The following is a 19,572-nucleotide window of genomic DNA, read 5'->3' as shown; positions in this document are numbered from 1 at the left end:
GGTTGAAGAGGTGGGGTGGCTGACTCACCAAGCTGCCTCCTGGGTGGGAAGGGAGGAGCCCTATGGTAATCCCACAGCCTTGAGCCGTCAGAGCGGGCAGTGAGGCATTAGCAGGTGACCTAAAAGGCGTCTGGCTCTGGGAGCTGGAATTCCCAGTTGTCTACTCTCCCAGGGATGCCTGCCCCTCCACCTTTCTTGCCTCTGCGCCCACATCGGAGGGGTCCCCAGCAGCCTCACAGCCTGTCTGTGACCTTGCGCCTCTTGCAGATACAACTCAGTAATTCCAGGTTTCGTAAGAGGAATGCTGCTGGGCTGCTGTCTGTCTGGGCCTGATCACACAAGGCAGAGGTCACGGCCATCCCCTTTGGATCTGAGTCTAGCTGGGCCACTGGGTTGTGGTGCGCCTCGTCACGGGGCTGCTGGAACAGAGGAGCACAAGTCTATCACAAGCCCCGTCACACGTGCTGTGCTGTTGCCTTCTGGGAATTCGTTTGGCAGCTCTGCCTCGGGCATTTACTGAATGCCAGGCCCAATGCCATGTCTCCTGGGCACGGAGGATGTTCTTGCCCTTGGGTACTTACAGTCCAGGGGGGTGGGGGGTGTCCGCCTCTGGGTACAGTGTGTTCAGTCTTGCAGGCATATATATGTGTGTAGTGATGGGGGTTGAGATTGGGGGCCTGTTCACCTCTCTCAGTACATGGGTGTCTGTCTCGTGGGAAAGGGTCCCACTCCTGGGTGTGAATGCCCCCCCAGGTATCCATGTCTCTTCCTTACCTGGCTTCTGGCCCCCGCTAGCGGGGCCTGGACAGCAGGGAGCCCAGCCTTTGGGACCTCGAAGGAGGGCCTTGGTCCTGGTGGCCACGCCGAGTGCCAGTGCGAGTGCCAGTACGTCTCCTCCGGCTGTTGCCCAGGGGGGGTAGGCCCGACAGCCGGCACAGCGCCTCTGCAAGGCCCAGGAAGCCCTGCCTGTCGGGGCTGGAAGAAGATGCTACCTCCCCACCCCAGGGCTCTGCCATGACACTCACCTGCCAGCTCTGGACACCGGGCATCCAGGTTCTCCAGGAGGGACTCATAGCGAGTGGGGGCCCCGCCCTCCCCATCTGTGGGTGGAGGAGGAATGACTCGACTGGCCCCTACTTCTCACTGGCTCAGGCTGGGGTCAGGACAGGTTATTGGATAAAAGGGTCAGGGCTAGGTTTTGGCCAAAGTGGGGAGCTGGGTCGGGTCTTGGGTGGTCTCTGGACGGCTGTCCCCCCTCTTACATTCCAACATAACTGCAGGGGGAGGGAAGCAAGTCGGAGGCCCCACTTACTGATGATCTGCACGAGGACATAGGTCCCACGCTCCTGCAGCAGGGGGCTGCCGGAGGAGGGGGCCTGGGAAGCCCCCTCCTCCAGGTCACTGCCCAGACTCACCAGGTGCCCATCCTCAGCCAGGAGGGCGATGGTTGCTGGGAGAAGAGGGAAGGAGGCAGGGCAGGGCTGGTACCCATGTCTGCAGCCCTGGGCCCCCACCTCACCACCCCTCCTTGCCCCTCACCATCTGGAGGCACCCGCCCCCTCTGCCGTAGGTGGGCAGTGAGAGTCACCAGGCTGCACCACGGGTTCACCAGCTCCCGGCAGCCAGCTGTGGGGGAGGGGCAGAGGTGAGTGAACGGGACCCTCTACTTTCCCCCACTCTGGGCCCCTCTGCATCTCCCATTTCTCTCTCTTTTTTAAGTGATTTGTTTTATTGAGATAAAATTTACATAATATTAAATCCACCATTTTAACCAAACTACAATTCAGTGTCATTTAGTACATTCACAGAGTTGTACAACCATCACTGCTGTTGTGTGTGTGTGTTTTTAAACCTCACCTGAGAATATGTCTTATTGATTTTAGAGAGAGGGGAAGGGAGAGAGAGAAAGAAAGAGAAACATCGATATATGAGAGGAACATTGATGGGCTGCCTCCTGCCTGCGCTCTGACTGGAGATCGAACCCGAACAAAGCCTAGGTGTGTGCCCTGACTGGGAATCGAACTGTCAATCATTTGGTGCATGGGACAACGCTCCAACCACCTGAGCCACGCCAGCCAGGGCATATCTATTTCTAAAATATTTTCACCCCCAAAATAAACAACATGCCCACTAAGCAGTAACTTTTTTTCTTTTTTCAGTTATAGTTTACATTCAATATTATTTTGGGTTAGTTTCAGGTGTACAGCATAGTGGCTCTACCATCTCTTAACCAGAGCAGGGACCAGGACTCCACCCCACCCCCACCCATCTCCGGAGATGTCAGTGATGGGTGCACAACTCATGCCTCCTGCACCAGCCCCCCTCCCACCACGGACTCCCTCCCAGCATGGACTCCCTCCCACCAGAGAGCTGGGAATCTGCAACTGTGGCTGGAGTTTGGGGTGCCTGATGCACCCTGATCTAGAGGACCGCTGACTGAATCAGTAGCCAAGGAATCATCAGTTTAAAAACATCCTCCGTGGTAGCCTGGCAGGTGTTCTAGGAGAGGGGCGGTGTGAGTTTCCTGGTACCCAGCCAGGGTTTTCCCCTCCAGGCACTCACTCCAGGCACTAGCTTTGCTTCCTCACAGAGATTCTTACCCAAACCCCCCATCCCCTCCCCCACACTGCCTCCCCCCAACCCCCAGGGCAGAGGGAAGCAAGCTGAGTGTACCATTCCCTGACCCATCTGCAGGGACAGGGGGCCCCACTTACCTCCAAACATCACCGTGATAAACATGGCTGCGGGGGGAGGAGACAGATGTAGGGCTTTGGTACCCCGACTTCCAGCTAAGGAAGGGCCTGGGGCTGAGATCTATTCAGGGTTCAGGCCCTGCTGGGAGGTGTAGTGTGTGGGGGTGGATCCGTGGGTGGTGGGTAGGTGGGCCCAGGCTGAGGCCCCTACTTGTCCATCCTTGGAGCTGGGCTCCTGCAGTTGTCCAGGCCCTTGGCCTCCTCTTCCTCCCGCTGGCTGGGGCAGAGCAGTGGGAGGAGACGGAGGCCCTCCCAGCTTCCACGCTGGTCTCCATGGCAGTGGGAGCTGCCAAGACCTCCAGGCAGGAAATGCCTTCCCCCCAGTTTCCTGGTAACGGGAGCTGAGGCAGGGCTGTAGCGGGGCCTGGAGCCTCGGTTTCCAGGGATGTCCAGAGGCCACATTCTCCTACAAGTAGAAACAGCTCCCAGATTGAAAGTGGGGGAGGTTCCTGGGGGTGGGGCACTGGCCCTGTGAGCTGGCAGCTGGCAGCTGGCCAGGGGCCCTGGCAAAGCATGGGGTCCTCACCCACCTTGCAGACTCCCCTCCAACTCAAAGCCCCCTTCCCTGGCTCATGCTCTTTCCTCTCCCTCTGTCTTCCTCCTCATTCCCAGTCTCTCCTTTTCTTCTGTCCTGGCTTCTTTTCTTTTCTTTTTTTTTTAAGTATCTTTTTATTGATTTCAGAGAGGAAGGAGAGGGAGAGAGAAACAGAAACATCAATGATGAGAGAGAGTCATCGATCAGTTGCTTCCTGCATGCAATCTGGGCATGTGCCTAACCAGGGATCGAACCGTGACCTGGTTCACGGGTCGACACTCAACCGCTGAGCCACACTCGCCAGGCTTCCTTTTTTAAAAAAAAGTTTATTGAGGTAAAATTTACATGCAGTAAAATGCACCCTTTTTAGTGTTTTGAGTTTTGACAAATCTCATATAGCCACCACCACAGTCTGGGTACAGAACATCTCCATCACTTCCCACAATTTCTTTACACCCCTTTGTAGTCGACTCTAGTCCCTGGCAACCACTGCCTTTTCCAGAAAGTCCTATAAAGGGAATCATACAGTATGGGACCTTCTGAGTCTGGCTTCTTCCACTCAGCATGATGCTATGAGATTCCCCCAAATTGTCCCATGCCCATGTATCAAGAGTTTGTTCTAGGAGAGGGGGACTGGATGAAAGAAGGTGAAGGGATTAGCCAAAGAACAAATGCGTAACCCAGAGACACAGATAACAGTGTGGTGACGGCCAGAGGGAATGGGGGCTGGGGGTGGGTAGACGTGGGCAATGGGGGAGGGGAATGGGGACATCTGTAATAGTGTCAACAATAAAAATAAAGTTAAAAATAGTTCCTTCCTTTGAAAAAATATATGACATATAATATATATTATATACACAGTTTGTTGCTTTTTATCACTGAAGGGGGTCCCATTGTCTGGGTGTACCATATTTGTTTGTTTTTAATATATTTTTATTGATTTCAGAGCAGAAGGGAGAGGGAGAGAGAGATAGAAACATCCACGATGACATTGATGGGCTGCCTCCTGCACACCCCGCACTGGGGATGGAGCCTGCAATCCGGGCATGTGCCCTGACCGGGAATCGAACCTTGACCTCTACTATGTACCATGTTTGTTGATCCATTCACCTGCTGTTGTTTTGGGTTGTTTTCAGTTTTGGGCAATTACGAATAAAGCCAGTATAGACATTCACCTACAGGTTTTAGTGTGACTAGAAGTTTTCATTTCTCTAGGATAAATGCCATGAGAGGAAGTTCTGGGTCAGATGATGAGAGTATGCTTAACTTGACAAGAAACTGCCAATGTTTTCCATACTGGCCGCACCATTTTCATCGTCCCTCTTTCTGTTTGTGGCCAGGCCTCTCAGATTGACGGCTGGTCCCCTCACCAGCTCTCTCTCTCTCCTCCTCCTGTCTCTCCCGGTCTCATGTTTGTCTTTCCTTCTCTCCCCCTCCTTTCTGCCTCTCCCTGGTTCTCTTTCTTTCTCTGTGTTCTCACATGAACAGTTTCTCTGCCTCTCCATCTCCCTTTCTCTGACTTTTTTTCTCTGTCTCTCTCCCATCATCATCCTGCCTCTGTCCTCTTCCCTTATCCCCTCCCCTTTCTCTTCTTCGCAGTTCTGTCTCCTGCCCCCTCTCCATGAGCCCCAGCAGACTCCTCCAGCCAGGGTGCCCAACCTTCACCAGCTCCCTTTTCCCCAAGGTTTTAGAAATGTCTTGCACCCTCCCCCACCCCATGATTAGGCAGTCAGAGCTCTGGGTGGCCAGAGGCCAGGCAGGAGGAGGACGGATCCTCCTATCCTCGCAGCTTGCCTGGTCAGCCCGCCTCGGAATAAGCATGATCCTCAGGGAGTGAGAACAGGACAGCTGTGAGGATTAAATCCAATGCCTCATTACGGTGCTCAGCAGTAGCCAGTGCTCAGAATCAATACTGTGCAAACAGACAGCGTTTCCCAAACTTATTTAAAGTGCAGGGCACTTTATTCCGGGGACACCACTGTGTCTGGGGACCCGAGTCCTGCAGAACACAGCTCAGGGGTGGCTGCAGCCAGGTTCTGAAGAAATGGCCCAAGTGCCGAGGGGTGTGTCTTCAGTGCACGTGTGGATTTTGGCTCCTGTTCTCAGAAGGCTGGGGCGGGAGGGGGGGGGGGGCGGGTCAGGACTCTCACGTTTGGGGAGATGGGGCCTGGCAGTGGGCCCCAGCCCCTGCCTCCCCCACCAATCACGGGGCTGATTTGCATGCCCTGTTGTGGTCCAGTAGCCTCCCCGGCCCATGCCCTGAAGCACCTGGGGCACACCCAACAGAACAGCTCCCGCCTGCCTCACTGCTGCTGGCCATGGCCTGGTGGCGCCTGGCCCTCCTTCTGATTGGAGCCCTCCTGGCAGGTGAGCTCTCCCTGGGCCTGGCTCACCTGGGGGTGGGGTGGGGGACAGCACTGGCTCCAGAAGGCCCCTCCCTGCAAAGAAGCAAATTGAGCCCTAACTGGTTTGGCTCAGTGGATAGAGCATCGGCCTACGGACTCAAGGGTCCCAGGTTCGATTCCGGTCAAGGGCATGTACCTTGGTTGCAGACACATCCCCAGTAGGGAGTGTGCAGGAGGCAGCTGATCAATGTTTCTAACTCTCTATCCCTCTCCCTTCCTCTCTGTAAAAAATCAATAAAATATATCTTTAAAAAAAAAAAAAAGAAGCAAATTGAGATGAGCAGTGGGAGGTCTGGAAGGGGCACTGAGGTGAAGGGGAGACCTGGCTGCAGAGGGGATGGCTGTGCCCTAGACCTGGGGCAAGTCACTTCTCTGGGTGGGCCTCAGTTTCTCCATTTCTGATTGACCAGACCACTAGAGTCCCTTTGAACGTTGACTCTTTAGGGCCCTGGTCGGCAAACTGCGGCTTGCCAGCCACATGCGGCTCTTCCGCCCCTTGAGTGTGGCTCTTCCACAAAATACCACGTGTGGGTGCACATGTACAGTGCGATTGAAACTTCGTGGTCCATGCGCAGAAGTCGGTATTTAGTGGAAGAGCCACACTCAAGGGGCCAAGGAGCCGCATGTGGCTCGTGAGCCACAGTTTGCCGACCACTGCTTTAGGGTCTGAGAAGGGGCTGGAGCTGGTGACCTTTTGAGTTTTTCACAGGAGAAGCTGGTGTGGGCTGATCCCTACCTCACAGGACCTCGGGAACAACCTAACTCCAAGAAGGTCCTCAGCACCCAGTTGCCTGAGGCTGAGCTGATGGGTGGTACAGCCCAGAGCTTCCTGGCGGTGGTTAGTCTGCAACCAGGGTTTGGAAGAGCCAGTGTGACTGAGGGGATAGGGGTCTTCAGGGCAAGGGGTGGGAGTGAGCAATAGAGGCCACCGGTCCCACCGTTTAAACTTTAGGCCTGCAACTGAACACTGATCCTCGGGAACATGGCACTGATGGGGCTTTAGGGGTCACCAGCTCGGTACCCCATCCTGTGCCCATCCCATGGCACCAGGCCACGAGCCCTCTAGGAAGAGGAGTTGTCTGGTTTGGGAGTCTGACCACGTCTTCATAAGGCAGAAGCGGGAGAACAGGGGCCCAGGCCAGGCCTGAGCAGGTCTGTCTCTTTCAGTCTCCCAGCCAGTACTGACCCAGCCAGATGCACTGCTGGTGTTCCCAGGCCAAGTGGTCCAAATCTCCTGCATGCTCAACCCCCGCCACGCCAACATCGGGGACTACGGCGTGTCCTGGTACCAGCAGCGGGCGGGAAGCGCCCCCCGCTACCTCCTCTACTACCGCTCCAAGGAGGATCACCACCGGTCCCCAGACATCCCGGACCGCTTCTCAGCAGCCACAGACGCAGCCCAAAATGCCTGCATCTTGATCATCAGCCCCGTGCAGCCCGAGGACGATGCAGATTATTACTGCTCTGTTGGTTACATATCCTAGGGGTGGGGTGTGGGGTGAATGCCTCCTGTCTCCCACTTCTGTCTCTGACCTGAGGCCGCTCTCTAACTTTCTCTGTGCCTTGATTTTCCTCCTCTGTAAAATGGGCTAATAATATCCAACATGTCAATACTGGCCATGAGATCTCTGCTGAAAAAGTGACTGTGGTTGGCTGGGGAGGGTGAAGGGGGCCAGGGATTCTGGGGATTGGTGTGTAAGAGGAAGCACCTGAGACCCTTGGGACAGGGCCGGGCCTCTCCCCTGGCCCCCAGGGGGTTCAGACTGGTCGCTTGGCCTTCCTGTGACCCAAGGAGCTGGAGAAAAAAAAGGAACCAGCCCTGCCACTCCCAGCTCTGCATGGCTGGCTGTGGTCCAGTGCTCACTGGGTTACAACTGGGTTCCCAAGGAACCAGGCTGCTAGGGAGGGGAGGGGCAGTCCCTGCCTACTCCTTGATGGAGCAGGGAGGCAGCTGTGAGTGTGTGTGTGCGTGCGTGTGTGTGTGTGTGTGTGTGTGTGTGTGTGTGTAGGGCACTCAGAGGCACCTGAGGGCCAGCGTGAAGGCGGGTGGGCAGATGGTAGGGGCTGGCTGAGTGGGCAGAATCCCCCCTGCCCCCCTTCAGGAACACGTGTTCTATTGGTCTCCCATGAGAGGGCTGTGCCCCACTTTCCCCAGGGAGGCTCTCCCACAGGCAGGTGTGCCCACGGGGAAGCATAGGGGGAGGGGCAAGTCTTGCCATCAGAAGCAGAGCTGAGAGTCTGGGAGTCGGGTGCGGGGTAAGAACACATCCCTCTTCCCTCCCGGGTCCCCTAGGAGGCGGCTCATGCCTGGAGGTCATCCCTCAAATGTACTGAGTCCAGAGAGGGTCCAGCCAACACGCGCGGCCATCTGCGGGGGGGTCCTCCGCGGGCCCTTCTTCTCATTCCCGCCTCTGTGGGGGCTGGGTTGGCAGGCAGAACCAGCAAGGAATGATGAATCCGCAGGGCTCCTGGGCCTATGAGAGCTGATGGGCTCCACTCCGGAATCCCATTCTCCTCTTTAAGACCCCACACGCCTGGCGGCCCCCACCCCCAGGGCAAGTGCAGCCGGCCTGCCCCTCCCGGCCTCAGTTTCCTCCCCTGCACTCCTGCCAACGACTGCCCAGCTCTGTTCTCCTCCCAGCCGGACTCACTCTGGGGGCAGCCCAGAGCCACTGCGTCGTCGGACAGGAGAGTCTCTCCCGATCCCTGTCCCGGAGCCCGGAGCCCCGCGGCTGCGTGCCCCGACACCAGGCACGGCGGGACCACCGAGACGCGAGGACCTCCGCGCGGCCTAGAGCAGTCCCGGAAGTGCCCGCGGGAGGGGGGCGGGGCTCCGGCTCTCGGGGCGCCGGGGGCTCCGCGTCAGCAGCAGCCCGGGAGCCAGGCCGGGTCGGCCGCGGGTTGGAGCAGCTCAGGTGCAGCCCCGCCCCGGCCTCCGGCGGCCCCGCCCCGGCCCAGGTGAGCGGCCCCGCCCCTGCCCAGGTGAGTGGCTCCGCGGCAGCCCGTGTGCCCACCTGTCCCTCCGGTGGTCAGGGTGCGAGCGTCTCCATTGGTGGGAAGCATGTCGGGGCGCAGGCGTCGCCGCCCGGCCGGCCGGCGTGTGCCTGTCCGCGGCTGCTCGCTGGCTTCCAGCCAGAAAGCCCCGACCGGACCGAGGTTCTGCCGGGCGCCGGGCCGCGTGGGCTCCCTGGAGGATGGGGTGACGGATGCAGGAGCAGCCGGGGAAGTGGGAAGCATGGGGTTCCATACCTTTGGCTTTTTTTGGGGTCCAAAAATGTTTAAAACGTCGTTGGGGACAGATCAAGGATTGCCAACTTTTGAAACAGAGTGGAGAGCGGTTCTCAACCTGTGGGTCGCGACCCCTTTGGCGGTCGACCGACCCTTTCACAGGGGTCGCCTAAGACCATCCTGCATATCAGATATTTACATGACGATCCATAACAGTAGCAACATGACAGTGATGAAGTAGCCACGAAAATAATTTTATGGTTGGGTCACAACATGAGAAACTGTATTTAAAGGGCCAGAAGGTTAAGAACCACTGCTTCAGGTGTAGGTGGGACAGAGCGGGAACGGAAAATTGCTAAGGAGGAAACCTTGGGAACACCAGGATTTAGCAGGTGGGTGGAAAAAGAGTTGCAATACGCAGAAGGAGGCATCCCAGGCTATGAAAATTGGGGGGGAGAGGGGGGCGGAATCTTTCAGAAACCAAGGGAATAAGGCAGGATGTGGGAGTGGGGTGATTTGTCCAGCCAGCTCAAAGCCTTGAGGCGTCCGGGTAGGCAAGGTGGGCTTAGTGAAGGGATGAGCCCATATTGTCACATCTTTAGTTTTTCAAGAGAAGGCCAGAGAACCACTGAGTTTTCCATGTTGGCGGCTAAGTCACACAAAAAGGAAAAGCCCAGCTCGTTTGAGAGCCAGACAAAACGTGTCTGTGGCAGGATCCCCAGGCTGCCAATTTGCATCCTCTAAAATGAAGGGTTTTGAGAAGGAGGTATTGGTGAGCAGTGCCAGAAGGGGTGGGGAAGGGGACGGAGAAGAGAGGACTGGCAGCAAGGAGGTCATTGGCTGCTGGAGCCGCGTGCTGAGGTCCCAGCTGAAATTGGAAACGCGAAATCTGTCTCGCTGCCATACGCAGTCGTATGATTTTCCTTGGCAGCATTTAACATTTTATGAGGAATTGGCAGAGGAGGAGTTAGTGGCCGGTTGCAGCAGGGCAAGGAAATGAGGAATGTGGTGCTGGTCAGAGAGTTAGCTGAAGTGATGTCTATAGTTAGACCCACTGTAGAAGGAGGGGATCTAAGCTAGAAGGGAGTGGGTAGAACTAGAAGAGGAGAACGAAGTGAAAATGGGGAAATATTAGCCCTGGCCGGTTTGACTCAGTGGATAGAGCATCAGCCTGCAGACTGAAGGGTCCGATTCTGGTCAAGGGCACTTGCCTGGGTTGCAGGCTCGATCTCCAGTAGGGGGCATGCGAGAGGCAGCCAATCAGTGATTCTCATCATTGATGTCTCTCTCTCTCTCCATTCCTCTCTGAAATCAATAAAAATTAAAAAATAAAAGATAGGGAGCTATTAGACTCGGTGAGGTTGAGTGAGAGAACTGGGAGGATTGGAGATTATGGTATCTGAAGAGAAGGGCAAGAGGGGGTGAAATGAGCAAAGACAATTCATTAAAGTGGCTGAAATTCATTAAGAAGATATTTCCAAACAGAAATGGGCTCCATCATGGCTATTCTGACTAATATGTATATTTTGATTCCGTTACTCTCTAAGCTTCAAGGTAAGGATAATAATAGTAGTACCTTTGTATAGAGTTGTGAAGATTAAGTGAGAAACACTTGTAAAGGTCTGGTAGTGCCTAGCAAGAGCAGACACTCAGTACACATGAGCTGTTATCCTTATGGTAGCTGGGAGTTTCCCTTTAGCTGCACAGAAGTTTATGAATGGGGTCCTGAGAGGCTACCCCGGGCCACCACAGGGGCTGAGGGGCTAAGGTGGGGTGTGTGTTCCAGTTTCCTTCTTTGTTCCTGCAGAAACACCCTCCTCCAACTGGAGCAGTCATGCTGTTGTCTGTTTATTTGTTTATATCTCCCAGAGAATTGATTTTTTTTTTTTTTGATAAAGAGTTCAAGTGAGCCCTAACCGGTTTGGCTCAGTGGATAGAGCGTCGGCCTGCGGACTCAAGGGTCCCAGGTTCGATTCCGGTCAAGGGCATGTACCTTGGTTGCGGGCACATCCCCAGTAGAGGGTGTGCAGGAGGCAGCTGATCGATGTTTCTCTTGCATCGATGTTTCTAACTCTCTATCCTTCTCCCTTCCTCTCTGTAAAAAATCAATAAAATATATTTTTTTAAAAAAGGGTTCAAGTGTGACAATCAGTTCTAGCACAAAACCAGGTGGCTTTTCCTCCATTCGGTTGTGTATAATTCCACAAATGTAGGTGTAGAGATTGTCCCGTTGTGCTGGGGCTCGGGGCTCCAAAATGAAGGAGCCCACGACTTGCCCTGAAGGAGCTCACAGGTAGTGGTGGGGAGAGTCCTGTCAACCCATGTGTGCCATCCAGGGGTGCGTGCACCAAGCTCCGTGGGTCACGGAGGGGCGTGCCTGAGATAGTCAATCTGAGGGTGAGAGAAGAGGGGACGTCTGGACTGAGCCTGGAAGGATGAGCCAGTGACAGTCTGAGAAAGGGGAGGGACCTGGCAGGCAGAAGCAGCAGCAGCACAAATTAAACGGAAGGTTAGGGGTGTGTGGAAGGAGGGGCAGGAGATGGTCTGGAAGGGCCATGCACGATGGCCTGGTGAGTGAGTTGAGCTGTCACAGGCTCCTAAGAAGAGAAATGACACGATCGGGCCTGTATTGGGGTATCTCACACTGGTGTCAATGCAGGGAATGGACCCAAGGGAGGAACAGAAGTTGGAGACAGGCAGCCATTTGGGAGGTGAGTGTTGAAATGATCTCAGGGATTTGCACTGAGGCCTGAGCTCCGGAATCGCAGCAAAGACAGAGAGGCAGAGGCAGACCCCTTCAATAAAGCCTCAGGAAATGGAAGGACAGGCCATGCAGGTGAAGAGGAAGAAGGTGGAGGCTGACTCCCGGAGTTGTGGCTGGGGCACCGCAAGGAAGAAAGGGCACGCTCTTTCCCAACAAATCCCCATTCCCAACCCCTCCAGCAGGTGGAGTGTTGTGCCTTTTCCATGTGGCTCCACTTCCTGATCTAACCCACCTTTCTGAATGTCCTCAGAGAGCCTAGACCGGTGATGGCGAACCTATGACACACGAACTCATTTTTTAGTTGATTTTTCTTTGTTAGATGGCATTTAAATATATAAAATAAATACCAAAAATATAAATCTTTGTTTTACTATGGTTGCAAATATCAAAAAATTTCTATATGTGACACGGCATCAGAGTTAAGTTAGGGTTTTTCAAAATGCTAACATGTCGAGCTCAAAAGGTTTGCCATCACTGGTCTAGACACTATGGTGTGGTGTTTGATTCTCTAATTTCTCTGTCTTGTTTGCAGTTGTTTCTGACAAATCAAACTTCTGTCTAACCCAATGGGGATCAAAGCAAAGGGCAAGATTGTGACATTTTGTTTTGTTTTGTTAATCCTCACCTGAGGATATTTTTTCATTGATTTTTTGGGGGTGAGGGGAGAGAGCGAGAGCGAGAGAGAGAGATGTGAGAGAGACACATTGGTTGGTTACCTCCTGCAAGTGCCCCAACTGGGTTGGGGATCAAGCCTGCAACCCAGGTATGTGCCTTTGACCTGGAATCCAACCCGAGATCCTTCAATGTATGCGCTGCCACTCTAACCACTGAGCACACTGGCCAGGGCCAAGATTGTATCTTATACTTATTTTGTCATCTCTACCATTGATTCTGGCACAGGAAGAAGGCACATACTAAGTGCTTGACTTGTCTGCTTGACAATGTCCCTTTTCCTTTTAGATTGTAAGAACAGTAAGTGTGTCCCAAAGAAGAACATCTTTCAAGAAATACAGTCATTGGGGCTGATACTAGATCCACAATGGAGGTTCCCCCGGCATCCAAGCTTGGTGAGACCTTTGTGTTTGAAGATGGGTTAGAGATGCAGCAAGAGCTTTTCCCAGAGGAGGACCTAGGGGACGCATTTCTTCAGGAAAGAGGTTTAGAGCAAATGGCTGTTATCTATAAGGAGATCCCTCTTGGGGAGCCAAACGAGGAACATGATGATTACGAGGGGAATTTCAGTCTGTGCTCAAGCCCTGTTCAGCATCAGAGTATTCCCCAAGTCAACAAACCCCAGGATGATGACATATTTGGCCAAACCTTCCTCCAGAAATCAGACCTTAGTATGTGTCAGTTAATCCATGATGGAGAGGAACCCAGCAAACATGACTATGAGCTAGTGGGCAGTGGGGACTCGGGACCTAATGAGCCTCACAGAACTGCACAACCACCAAAACCCTATGCGTGTCGGGAATGTGGGAAGGCCTTCAGCCAGAGCTCGCACCTTCTTAGGCACCTGGTGATCCACACTGGGGAGAAGCCCTACGAGTGCTGTGAGTGTGGGAAGGCCTTCAGCCAGAGCTCGCACCTTCTCAGACATCAGATAATCCACACTGGGGAGAAGCCCTACGAATGCCCAGAATGTGGAAAAGCCTTTCGCCAGAGCTCAGCCCTCACACAACATCAGAAAACCCACACTGGGAAGAGACCCTATGAATGTAGGGAATGTGGGAAAGATTTCAGTCGGAGCTCAAGTCTGAGAAAACATGAGAGAATTCATACTGGAGAAAAACCTTATCAGTGTAAGGAATGTGGGAAATCCTTCAACCAGAGTTCAGGCCTGAGCCAGCATCGGAAAATCCACACCCTAAAGAAACCTCACCAATGCGATCTCTGCGGAAAGGCCTTCTGTCACAGGTCCCACCTCATTCGGCACCAGAGGATTCACACTGGGAAAAAACCGTACAAATGTGAAGAGTGTGGGAAGGCCTTCAGCCAGAGCTCCAACCTCATTGAGCATCGGAAAACCCACACCGGTGAGAAACCCTACAAATGCCATAAGTGTGGGAAAGCCTTCAGCCAGAGTTCCTCCCTCATTGAGCACCAGCGGATTCACACTGGGGAGAAGCCTTATGAGTGCGGCCAGTGCGGGAAGGCCTTCTGCCACAGCTCCGCACTGATTCAGCACCAGAGAATCCACACCGGGAAGAAACCCTATGCGTGCAATGAGTGTGGCAAAGCCTTCCGGCACAGGTCGGCCCTTATTGAACATTATAAAACCCACACCAGAGAGAAACCCTACGAGTGTAACAAATGCGGCAAGTCCTTCAGGGGGAGCTCACACCTTATTCGGCATCAGAAAATCCATGCTGGGGAGAAGCTCTAGAAGGAGGAGCTCACACCAAAGCTTGAAAGCCTTTCCCAGATGGAGCCCGTGCCCAGTCACTTTATCTGCAAAGCTCCATCCACCTGCCCCAGAACAGAGTTGGACCTGGGTGCTCCTGAGCACCACACCAGCAGCACCGGCCCCTCTTGGCCAGGTGATCAGCAGGTTTTCTGAGCACAAGGGAGGATGGGGGGAGAGAAAGGCTGCCAGAATGGCTGAGCACCTGAAAAGAGAGTGGGCCTTCGATTTTCTCATTCTCACATTTGACTTCCAAGCCTGTGAGGTTCAGTTCTGCCCTCTATTCCAGAATACAGAAGAGAAGTGACTGTAAGAGGGAGAAAGTTGACTTAAACCCATGAGAATGTCAGGTGAGAACTCTAACATCAGGCTATAGTTTGGCACTTTCAGTAGAAGTAACCATTCTCACAGTCCAAATTAGCTGAAGAAAAATGAATCCAAAAAGTAGATACCTCAGCCACAAAATGGAATCTTCTGCCTGGTTTGGGTACTTGTCGGTGCAACCCGAACAGGTTACAGAACAAAGGGAGTGTCTGGAAGGATTAGGTTTGGGACTGGGAGGGAGGGTGCAAGTCCCTGGTGTGGTCCCTTAACCCTATTCTGTGTTAGAGTGAGGGGGGTCTCTTTCAAGGAGAGTAGAGGTTTGGTCCTGCAGGCCAGAGGGCATTTGATGCCCAGCTCTGACTCAGCCCAGGCCCACGGCACCAGTGCCCTCCAGGAGCAGGCCCTCCACCAGACCCAGGGCTCCTAAAACCACAGCGTGCCTTGGACATCAGCAGGGCCCGTTTCTGGTCTGGCAGCTATGCAGCCTCTCCACCTTCCAGTGCAGGCTCAGGCGGGCGGGGGGATGTGGGAAGCAGGGTGATTCAATCAGAGATCTGGGAGCAAGTCTCAGCTCCATCCCTCCTACCTATGTGTCCTTGCGGAAGCCCCAAGGCTCAGTTTTCCTACCCGTGACATGGCGATAGTGGGATCTGGCCCCACACTCTGAGGATTGGTGCAAGCCTCCCATTCAGAATGAGAGCACATATGAAAGTGCTTTGACAACTAGGGATTGAGTGTGGATACCCAGAGTGACCTCTGCCCTGCCCCGGAAACACTGTCCCTGAAACCTGGAGAAGCATCCCCATCTGCTTCCTGAAATGGCAGAGCTTGCAGCAGGCCCTCATTAAACCAGGCTTCCCCATACTCCCTCAGGCTTGCACCCTGGGCTGGGGTGCCCTGCGTTTATCTTAAAGATGTTTCCTGGAAGCCATCCTGAGCCTCCCTGTGGTGTTCAGTCCATGTCCCTGTACTTCTCTCTGTTCTCCCCCCTGCCAACTGGTGTTCATCTGGGACCAATTCAGTGGGCACCCCAGAGGTGGGGCTCAGTGGCGTGTTTTTAAAGCTCCCAGGTGGTTATAATGTCCCAGCATGCATCCAGGCCGTGAGCACCCATGCACCCCCACATCTCCCAAATGACAGGCCTGCTTGCCCTGACTGAGCAGAGCTTGAAGGTGGCCCAGGAACCACACACTGACAGGTCTGGCTAGTTGGTCATTGTTTGTCCCAGGCCCTCAGGCCTTCGTGTGCCCATGGGGATCTAGTACTGGCATTCCCCTCAGGATTCTCAGCTAGTGTGGGAGGAGGCGGTCTGAGCTATTTTGAAGTTTTCCAAACGTTTATGGCTGGAATCCCATGAACCTATCATGATAAAGCTGGTTATTTCAGCCAATCAGAAGCTCAGCTTGGCAGATATGTGCAGTTTTGATGAATAAAATGGGAGAGCCGCCCTGGCTAGTTTTCTCAGCGGTTAGAGAGTCAGTCCTCGGACTAACGGGTCACAAGTTCAGTTTTGGTCAAGGGCACATATCTCCACTGTAGGCTCAATCCCTGGCCCCAGTCAGGGTGCATGCGGGAGGCGACCGACCCATGTGTCTCTCTCACATCGATGTTTCCCTCTCTGTGTCTCTCACCCTCCCTTCCACACTCTCTAAAAATCAATGGGAAAAAAATATTCTCGGGTGAGGATTAACACCAAAAAAAAAACACAAAAAAAATGGGAGAGCCATAGTTGTTACTAAGTAAGTGGGGCTTGGTAGCCAGAGATTTAAAAAGGATTGGTCTGAGGGTCTGGGAAGATCACTTCTGTCAAGTCCCGCTCTTTGCTATGTGAAACATTTAACCAGCACCCCAGGATCCCCCACCACCTGCTATACCACAGCTGGACTGGTCAGGTGGTGCTGGGCATCGTTGTCAGGACCAGGAGTGAGGAGAGAATGCTGACACCTGCTCGGTGCGGGTGACAGCAGCCACCAACTCCCACCAGGTCTACCTCCTGCACCCCCTCATTCTGTGCCTATCAGGCAGTCATCAGTTTCCTTCCCACCCTCAGTGTCTCCCTCCACACCCTGTGCACCCCAACCAAATTGATTTTTTTTAAAGCATCACTTTGCACATGTCACCACTCTCCTTAAAACCAACCTTTGGGGGTATTTCTGCACATAAACCCCCATTTCAGCCAATCTGCTTCACCCCCTCTAAACAAGCCACATGGAGCTCATGCCAGCCTCTGTCCTCAGCTCACCCCCAGCCTCTCTCAACTCATTTTATACTGTTCTCACGTTTTGAAATATGCACTTTCTCCCCCTGTACCCTCTGCAGCCCGTCTCCTTTCTTCTTTTTGACAATTTATGTAACAGGATTAAAACCCCTTTTTGAAGGGTTGACAGATACTCAAATAACCATGGTTAAGACCAGGTACTTTTCATTTTTGGAAGTGTAAGTAAAACTAGCTCTCTGTTCAATGTATTTCATGGTTTGACTGTGTATTTAAATTCCTTCCATTTTAGTTTGGGTCTCTGTAAGGTTATGAGGGATTGCCCTGGTAACGGTTTAATCGTCCTTGAATTTAGTTGTTTCTGTTGTCTTGTGTTTTTCCCTCACGGCAGAGGTTGAGTGTTGTATAGCTCCCACTCGTGATTTTGTGTACCTAGTTGAATTGTTGTGTCAGAGTATATGTATTCTGGTGGGTTGTTTGTTTGTTTTTAGCCTAACACTTTATGTTTCTAAGATTAATTATTAGTTAAGCGTATATATCTATATTTTTATTGATTTTAGAGAGGAAGGGAGAGAAACATCGATCGGCTGCCTTCTGCACGTGCCCTGACCGTGGATGGAACCCTCAACCTGGCTCTGTGCCCTGACTGGGAATCCGAATCGAACCTGCAGCCTTTTGGTGCATGGGATGATGCTCCAACCAACTGAGCCACACAGGCCAGGGCATTAGTTAATCATATTTTTACTATTTCTAGTAAATGTAGGTAATTTAGTCTGATTTTTTTTAATAGTTCGAGCTTTTTCTCTACTCCATAAGTTTAACATGTGGTATTTCTTGTTATTATATTATTACTTCCCTTTTGGCCCAAGTGTTATTATTACTTTTTTATATTTCCAAGTGATGAATGCTTAAGTCATTATTGTTATTTCTTACTTTATTGTGGTTTCAACATTTCAGAGTGTCCATAGAATTTCTTTGGGCCTGAATATATTATCAGTTTTTATAAAGCATTTGTGTACTCGTAAGAAATGTGTTTTTACTCCATCAGTTCTATTTGTTAGCTCAGTTTTTAAACTATTTTATACAAATTAATATTTTCTCTAATTTTGTTTTCTTCAGAGTTCTGAACCTGGGGTCCATGGACTGCCTAGGGGTCTTTTGGCACACGGGGGTTTTAAAAGGTGTGGACCCCTAGGGACTGAACAAAGCTGTGTGGACGTGCGTATGAGTGAATTGTTCTGGGTCTGAAGCATTCTCCTTATTTTGGAAGTGCGGGCTCTGTGGCCCCAAAATAGTTAAGAACACTCATTTACCTGATCTAATTGTAGTCTGATTTTGTGTTTTTTTCTTTATGTAGTTTCTGTTCCTTTTTTATGTGCGTTGGTATGTTAGTCATGCAATTATCTCAACTCTTTTTGGAGGAATAGACAGGGTATAAGTTGTCAATAAGTAAGCACCATGGTGTTTGGGATATATATATATATATATATATATATATATATATATATACACTTAATAGTGATATATTGAAAAACTGTGCCTTTTAGTGCCCTATTTGCCTCTTCATGCTTCTAGCTTAAACTTCTCTTTTCCAAATATTATAATTCCTTTGCTTTTCTTGCATTTGCATTTGCATGGGAGTTTATTTAGCTCAGCATTTTAATTTTTAAATGTGTGTATATATTTTGCTATATATCTGTAACTTATAAACACCAAATTCTTGGATTTGATTTTCTGATTCTTTCTGTAATTCTTTTCCTTCTTGTGTAAGTTCTGTCATTAACATTATTGTTTAGAGTAAGGTGGAAATTTGCATTTTAACATTTTACTATCTGTTCATTCCTTTAACCCACAAAGGCCATGCTCATTCATGTGTGGAGCAGCATTTTGGGGTAGACTGGAAGTCTGCCACTGGGCGTACCTGTTCCTTGCCTTCATCTGTGCCAGACTCTGTCTTAAGCCCACCCTTCAAGTCACGGGCTCTATTTTCAGTGTCCTTGGCTGCAATGTCGGGGAATGATGCCACCTCATAGCCTCGTGGAGCCCAGAGGACTAAGGAAAACAAACCTGTATGGCAAACAGCGGGCACAGATGATGACTCCACTATTAGTATTGTGAATATTTGATTTTCTGTTCTTACTCCTCAAGTTCTTTGAACATAAAACATTACATTGTGCTTTACGTTTTAGAGAATCCTACCAGATGTAGCAAAGAATTAAGTAGACATCACAGATCCATCCCGCCCTCCCAGAGTGAACCCACAGTCATTTGAAGAGAGGTGGGGACCCTGGTCTCAACCCCCATCCCCACCACCTGTCTGTCCCAGGTTGGTTCCTCCTCAACCTTCCCCTTCCTCCCTCAACCCCCTCCTGTGGTGGGGGAAGGGCACAACTGCAAAGGCTCAGAAGATGGCCCCTTATGGCCACTCCAGTTACAGTGGGGAAACTGAGGCCAGTGACTTACCAAAAGTGCGACGTAGTGTCAGATCCCCCAGCAGTCGTGGGGAAGAACATGTCTGGATGCTACGCTGGAGCCCCAGCCAGTTGCTGCCGGGGTTTATCAGAGGTGGCAGGTGGGTTTAGTCATCTCGGGCCAAGGTGAAAACCAAATTGCCTCAATCTGTTCAGAGTTGCCCAACTCTTGGGGATAATTGGACATTCGCAAGCATCACACAAAATGGATATATTTACTAGAATGCCGATGCCTTGATTTACTGGGGTGGGGAGAGAGAACCCCTTTTCTTATGGGAGAACCCCATCTTTAGTATCTGATAACCCAGAAACCAAGGTGGGTGATCTTTCTCTCCTTCCCTCTCTCTCTCTAAAAATCAATAGGAAAAATATCCTCAGGTGAGGATTACCAAAAAACGAAGACTGATTCAGCTGGAGTGTCCTGGACCCCTTGGGGGGTTCTGGCCTGACGGAGTGAAAGGGAGCGGGCAAGG

General features: G+C 52.0%; 3 protein-coding genes across 4 annotated transcripts; 2 read left to right on the top strand and 1 right to left on the bottom strand.

The window, feature by feature from the left end:
* Window positions 1-58: 58 nt before the first annotated feature.
* On the bottom strand, window positions 59-3,359 carry CUNH22orf15 (chromosome unknown C22orf15 homolog). The gene is made up of 6 exons (XM_036354407.1): window positions 2,715-3,359; window positions 1,540-1,626; window positions 1,324-1,450; window positions 1,026-1,126; window positions 775-900; window positions 59-335 (listed from the first exon to the last, which is right to left on the bottom strand). Exons 1-6 carry the CDS (start codon window positions 2,737-2,739, stop codon window positions 88-90), a joined length of 714 nt encoding a protein of 237 aa, XP_036210300.1. The 5' UTR covers window positions 2,740-3,359; the 3' UTR covers window positions 59-87.
* A 1,973-nt stretch (window positions 3,360-5,332) lies between these two features.
* Window positions 5,333-7,304, top strand: VPREB3 (V-set pre-B cell surrogate light chain 3). The gene is given in 5 exon segments (XM_036354406.1): window positions 5,333-5,341; window positions 5,463-5,546; window positions 5,548-5,578; window positions 5,581-5,655; window positions 6,861-7,304. Coding segments are annotated over 5 exon segments (516 nt in total). The 3' UTR covers window positions 7,178-7,304.
* A 1,244-nt stretch (window positions 7,305-8,548) lies between these two features.
* ZNF70 (zinc finger protein 70) lies at window positions 8,549-18,133 on the top strand. 2 transcript variants are annotated; one of them, XR_004974930.1, is made up of 3 exons: window positions 8,549-8,675; window positions 12,646-14,439; window positions 17,748-18,133. XR_004974930.1 is itself a non-coding variant. In XM_036354325.1 (2 exons), the coding sequence occupies exon 2, from the start codon at window positions 12,725-12,727 to the stop codon at window positions 14,069-14,071; it is 1,347 nt and encodes a 448-aa protein (XP_036210218.1). In that variant the 5' UTR covers window positions 8,549-8,675; window positions 12,646-12,724; the 3' UTR covers window positions 14,072-18,133. The 2 variants fall into 2 exon arrangements, 1 of the variants encoding a protein (XP_036210218.1); XM_036354325.1 differs by having other exon boundaries at window positions 12,646-18,133.
* The last annotated feature ends 1,439 nt before the right edge of the window (window positions 18,134-19,572 follow it).

Source organism: Myotis myotis, unplaced genomic scaffold, assembly GCF_014108235.1.
Source record: "Myotis myotis isolate mMyoMyo1 unplaced genomic scaffold, mMyoMyo1.p scaffold_m19_p_20, whole genome shotgun sequence".
NCBI lineage: Eukaryota > Metazoa > Chordata > Mammalia > Chiroptera > Vespertilionidae > Myotis > Myotis myotis.
This window is presented reverse-complemented; position numbering and strand designations above follow the sequence as displayed.

Excerpts from the sequence above, each read along its gene's own strand:
- CUNH22orf15 (XM_036354407.1), bottom strand. The coding sequence starts at position 2,739 with ATGTTTATCACGGTGATGTTTGGAG. Across the intron at positions 1,127-1,323 it reads CGTGGGACCTATGTCCTCGT|TCGAGTCATTCCTCCTCCAC; the intron begins GCAGATCATCAG and ends AGTAGGGGCCAG. Across the intron at positions 901-1,025 it reads CCGGTGTCCAGAGCTGGCAG|CCGGAGGAGACGTACTGGCA; the intron begins GTGAGTGTCATG and ends CCTGGGCAACAG.
- ZNF70 (XM_036354325.1), top strand. The coding sequence starts at position 12,725 with ATGGAGGTTCCCCCGGCATCCAAGCTTGGTGAGACCTTTGTGTTTGAA.